The sequence below is a fragment of the Calliopsis andreniformis genome, chromosome 7 (genome assembly GCF_051401765.1).
Source record: "Calliopsis andreniformis isolate RMS-2024a chromosome 7, iyCalAndr_principal, whole genome shotgun sequence".
In the NCBI taxonomy this organism is placed as follows: Eukaryota; Metazoa; Arthropoda; class Insecta; order Hymenoptera; family Andrenidae; genus Calliopsis; species Calliopsis andreniformis.
The window spans coordinates 9,589,880-9,595,879 of NC_135068.1; the positions used below are offsets into that span (position 1 = coordinate 9,589,880).

Here is a 6,000-nt window from a genome sequence, read left to right on the forward strand (position 1 = left end):
GAAGATGCCAACAGCGAGTCAGGGCGAGAATAGGACAAGAGATAAGGATCGCGATACTGGGAGCGGTTCTATGCGCTGACGAAATGGGCTCTTGGCACCGAGTTACTTGCGCGAAATGTTAGAAACAGTCCTGGGGCAGGAAGTTCCCCTAGCAGGACCAAAATCATGAATGTAAAGCTGGAGTACGCTTCGCTGCGTTGGCAAGCGTCGAATAGCGGAGTTACGGTTCTGATTTTAATTTCGTTTGTACAAGCGTGCTCGAAATCCTCCAATATAAATGAAGAAGTATTACCAAAATATGGTTATTTTATGTGGCAGTTAAGATTGTAAAAATATCTTGCTATTTGAATTGCTAGGAAGATTCGTTTGAGAGCTTTGCCTTAATGGACAGCAAGTGTTAAAGTAGGGAACATAAAAATGCAGTAGAGTCAGTATGCGAGAGTCAGCTGACAGTCGAGATATTTGGACCGATATTGCATACATATTTTCAGTTTACAGTTAAGATGCTTTAGTGTAGTATATTTACTGCGAGTAAATAGAGTTTATTAGCCTATCTTTTTCCGCTAATATCCTCAAGCAAAATAGAGTCTAACTAATATATGCTATACTACTTAAGTCCGATTTATGATTTTCTGCTTTCACTGAGTTTCCTTCTCCGCCATTTTGGCATCATTTAATTTAATACGAACGTATTACATTGAAAAGAATGTATGAAATATTAACAGTAGGGGGGTGATACATAGAAAAAGTGTCTGCAGACTTTCGGTCACGTTTCCACAAGAAATTTCCCTATGCGCATTGTTGCAGTACATCCACCCCCGATCCCATCGCCAGTGGCGGTTAACCAAAAATGGCCGACGATGGGACGAGTCAAAGTCCGCGATAAACAAAAGTGTCGTCGCGATTTTTCTACAGTGGCGAATACTGAAAGAACGAATCGCGCTGTATGACTAAAGCACAGTCCTCTGGCATTATGGCGAACCCGCAACGGGTTTTCCTCGGTGTCGGCAGATTGGCTCAGTGCCAGAGATAGATGTCACGAAGGTGGCTGGGCGAGGAGGACTTTGGACGTCCTGATCCTGGATTAAACAAACTTTTTAGATCACGGTAATTTCTTCCCTCTAGTGGCCTACCTTCCGCACATCACCAGCCCCGCTGATTACTTTTGTCCCGTTTTACAAAATGAACTGCTGCTGTCTGAGAGCCGAGTATTCGGTCGTTGAATGAGCTCCATGGAGAAACCAAGAGAGCCAAAATTCGAGAATATCTTTGCATAGTTGGTATTAAACATTATCTTAACTAAATGTCACAAGTGTTTCACCAAATTTTAATTAACACCTAATGGACACCCCTAGTACAAGGGACCTATCTTTCTAGCAATTGCCAGATTGTCATCAGCAAACTTCTGACCAGTTGCCCTAAGTCTAATGACAATATTTGAGGCATTTCAAAAATTGTCTTAACAGGAAATTCTGTGGACCACACTCTGGTTGTGAGTGACACTAGTCAGACTTAGAGGTTAGGTAATCTTGAAGTAGCGCTCCAGCAAGGATGAAAAGCCATCTAATTCGCGTTTTCATCGGCGAACGTCTTGACAGAGCGACAGTGTCGATTGGCTGACTTTGACATGGGATCCAAAAAGCGCTGAGAGCTTGTTCGTCAAAACGAAAACGTGTGGCGTGCGTGTATTGACTCGGTAGCTTCTGTTTGGAGGAAAAGTTGCACGGAATTGAAACAGAACGATATTCCGCGCGACATTCTCGGGGAGAGTATCATAAAAGTATCAGATGTCTGTTTTATCGTCCACTTTCCTCCCCCCGCTGTCGCGACGGGAATCGAAAGGAGTCAATACACCCTCGAGATGACAGATCAGTTGTCTCTGTTGCCTGTTTCCAGGCCAACTGGCCCCGACGCTCTGTGTATATGTCGTAAGGGTGCTCGATTGAAACTTCGGAGATAGGACTCGCCTTTTAGCTACGTACATAAAGCCGACGTACGATGGATCTATCCCCGTTCCTGAGTAGATGATACTTCGACCCGAGGGTGGAAAACTCGGGGAATGTGTCTATCGTTCTGGCAATAGGATACGAGCAGCAGAAAATGTCGTGTTTGCGAACGGTTCTATGGAATATTTTATTTCCTCGAGGGAAGCTTCATCGTTTCACTTTTCGTAGTGTCTCATCTGGGAAGGTGGACAAGAGTAGCTGGCACGTGAATTAATTTTAGGGGCAGGTCTTGTATGATCTGTAGACATATTGGTAATGAGGCCCTAGACTCTTCTACTTGCTAGAAGAGGTTTAATCCAGGATTGCGTCCTGGATAGGGTCTCTTAGTTAAGCCACTAGGTTCTAACTGGATTAGGCCTGCGTTATACTTTGAGGGGATTAGGTCTCAACAAAATTAGGTAGCAATAAAGTTAGGCCCTAACCAGATCAAGCTGCTACTAGGTTAGGCCCAGGCTAGGCATCAAACAGGTTAGGCCTTAGGTTCGAACAAGATTAGATTTCAAACAGGTTCGACTCCAACTAGGATAGGTTTTAACTGGCACAGGGCTCAACTAGGATAGGTTTTAACTGGCACAGGTCTCAACTAGGTTAAGTCCCAACCAAGTCAAGTTTGGGTTAAGATAATCCTCAACCTAGTTAGGGTCACACAAAGCTAGGTATCAGGCTAGTTGAGTCCCAGCTAGATCTAGATTAGATTTAAGTTAAGCTGGGTCTCCTGTGGGCTAGGTCTTGATTGTGAGTTTTCTTGGTTTCGATAAACTATAATTTGGTTTTCGCTGGACTTTCGGTTAGGCCTGAGTTGAGCTTCAGTAATGACAGTGCCCTTATTTCTTGTTCCCAGGTGGAAGAAGACTGGAAGTACGTCGCGATGGTGCTCGATCGCATCTTCCTCTGGATATTCACGGTGGCTTGCGTGGTCGGCACAGTGCTGATCATCCTGCAGGCGCCGAGCCTCTACGACACCACGAAGCCGATCGACATCAAGTACAGTAAGATCGCGAAGAAGAAGATGATGCTGCTGAACATGGGGCCCGAGGAGGATTAGTCGACGATCCAGCGCGGCCACGGGCCGCGTCCTCGGCGGCAGCTGCCACATCGTCGACGCCGACGGCGCCGTCGTCACCGTCGTCGTCGTCCCCGCCATCGTCCTGATCGTCGTCGTCGTCATTCAGCGATCACCGCCCATCATCGAAACTGCCGATTTTCGCGTCGACGTGGAAGAGGACCCTCTCTCGATCGCCGCTGCCAAAGATGAGACCTCCCGAAGCACCCTGGGGAGCAGTTGATAGAACAGGACAAGGAACAAGACAGCGGCAGTGCTGTCGCGAGTTGTGCGAGCCGAAGGAACGAGGATTCGTGTAACTCGTGTAACCTTTCGGGTGGCTGGCTCGTCGTCAGCCGACGAATCGGTGCAACCGAGCATCCGTGGCGTGGATCTTTCCCTCTCCGGACTGTGGATCGATCCGACGGATCTCGATCCTGGACTCTTCGAGGGGGAGACGAGTGTGAACGACAGGGACAGAGAAAGGGAGAGAAGAAGAGAGAGGGAGAGTGAGTGAGCGAGAAATTGTGAGAAAGGAAGCTGGAGCGTGTGTGCAGTTGTGTGCCTGGTCGCGTGAAAGGGAATCGCTGGCTGGTGGAGTAAGTGGGCGCGAAAGGTAAGTGAGACTGAGCTTGAGAAAGAGGGCGAGGGAGGACAAGAGAGGGGAGAAAAAGTGCCAAATACGCGAAACACACGCGCAACGTATTTTTGTAAATCTGGTTTCATACGTAAGGCTAGAGTCGTGCGGCGAGACGTCGAACTGCCCGAACTGCCGATTTTATATAAGAAGACGTTTAAACACACGTACACAATCACACACCCGGAGCATGGGTGACCCTGTGTGACACACAGCGCCACCATCCATCACGCGAACACACGTACCACACTCGCAACACGAACACCTTCTAACATTTATACGTAATGAAAATTGTGAGGGAGCCGCAAGAGAGACACACGCTCACGTGCGCACGTGAGCACGCGTACACACACACATATAGGTATTTAGGAATTGTACATCTATTACGTGCGTAGATATACTCAGATCTCCGCGTGTACGAGACAGGACGCGATGTTCACCCGCACTCTCGGCACATCGTATAATCACGAGGTGCACGCGCGAGTACACGCACGGCACACGCACAAACGAGCACACGGACGTGTCCCTGGGAACGAAGGGTTGTCGCTCGTGTGCCGCACCACCAAGGAGAAGGCTCTTTCGTCGGGGAATTGCTTCCGCGGATAAAGAACGAGTCGTGATTATTACATCCGAGAGCCAGGGGGGAGGACCAGCTGAAAACCTCCCTCCTCCTCCCCCCCTATCGCCTTCATCCTTTCTTTCGAAATCGTCGAATCAAGTCACGACGCGACCATTCATTGACGTTTTTCTTTCCACTCCTTTCGACCAGTCGGCACACAGTTGTCGCCGATCGATCGGCGGTTCACCCTGGCGATTATCAAGGCAAATCATTCGGTCGGACGCTAAATTGCGGGGGAATATTTAGGGACGAGCGAGCAGCCGATCGATAATCGAAGGAATCGACTGTCCCGCTCGTCCCTCGGAAAGAGTCCTCCGTGGTGCGTGCTCACGAGGGGACCGGGACGAAGCGAGGGTTCGCGAACCAGGTAGCAAACTGCCAACTTTGAGGACGTCGACCTCTGACCACGGTTGCCACACGAATTCCTTCCCTGGATACAATGAGACAAATTTGTAATTTGTGAGACTATCGACAGCCTCGAGGACAATCTAGACTTCTTCTGTGAATCTGTGAACACATTCCAATGCCAGACACGACGTACTTTGTACAGATACTGAAACAATCTCTGGGTTTGTCTTTTTCGTTTTACTTTTGCTTCATCTGTACTCTTCTTCTTTTCGTTTGTGATCAAAGAGCCTTTGCTCGTGAAATAAATACGTGATCAGTGTCCTAAACCTAGACCTAGACCTACACCAATAGGACAGTCGTTATTTCGTCCCCCACTTCACAATTCCCCCCACTATGTCCAAAGAGGGAATTCGTGTGGCAACCCTGCCTGACTAGTCCCACCGGTTCTCGGCGGGTAGCAGGCGTCATTGGGTGGGAGAGTATTCTTCCCTGTGTCCTGGGATGGACCTACGTCCATCCGAGTCTACTGAGCAGGTCCAACCGAGATTCAGGTTTCAACTTTTCTTTCTTCCATCGCGACCGACCGAAAGCTTGGCGAGCGTCTCCTTGGAGCGCCTTCCCGAAGATCGCTGGGCGATAACTCGAACGCTGATCGCGATACGGAGTAGACGTCCTACCGAGACGCTCGCCGAGCGACGTTATCTGAACGACAACGAATCCCCTAGAAACACAAGAGACGTCTGCCATAATAGGCGGGCTCCAGTTCGCGATTCCATTAACTGTGTTCATTCTCTGGCGAGCTTTTTGGACCTCAGCCCTCGCTATCGAGGATCGTCTCGATGATCCAGATGCTGGGAGCTTCCTGTTCAGGATCCTCGGGCGGAACCGCGACCTCTGCTCAAAGGCTGACCGAGTCGCCAGAGTCAACGGAGGACCATCGACTGCCATTCCATATTTTCTTTGGCACCGGCCACGGAGGCTGACGCTTTCTTCCTTCCTGGATCTCGCGGCTGACCGAGGGGATCGATACCAGCGGTGGCGTGAGAAGCTGGGGTCGGGCGGCTGATGAAGAAAGGCTACTGCGGCGATGCTGCGACTGCTTTGGGGCGAAGAAAGACGGAGCTAGGAAGGGGAGCGTAGGGTTGGCTTTCGACCCTACGAGGGTCGACACCTCGTGAATGGGCTAGACGTAAACACAGGAAGTTTCGAAGCGTGGAAATTTTCAGAAGAAACAAGTTCGACGAGGACCAACAAACATCCGCACCTTCTGATCCTTCGGTCCTGGGGCAACGCTCAGGACGACTCGAATCTTCAGGGAACCATTAAACACCTCATCTCTGGCCACGTG

The 6,000-nt window shown here is 49.5% G+C and overlaps 1 protein-coding gene across 1 annotated transcript in view; it reads left to right on the forward strand.

Moving 5' to 3' along the window:
* The window catches only part of Nachralpha1 (nicotinic acetylcholine receptor alpha1), a 138,807-nt gene extending 135,756 nt beyond the window's left edge, over positions 1-3,051 (forward strand). The window contains exon 7 of the mRNA XM_076382592.1: positions 2,848-3,051. Within this exon, the coding sequence (XP_076238707.1) occupies positions 2,848-3,051 (204 nt within the window). The remainder of the gene's footprint in view (positions 1-2,847) is intronic.
* Positions 3,052-6,000: the final 2,949 nt, after the last annotated feature.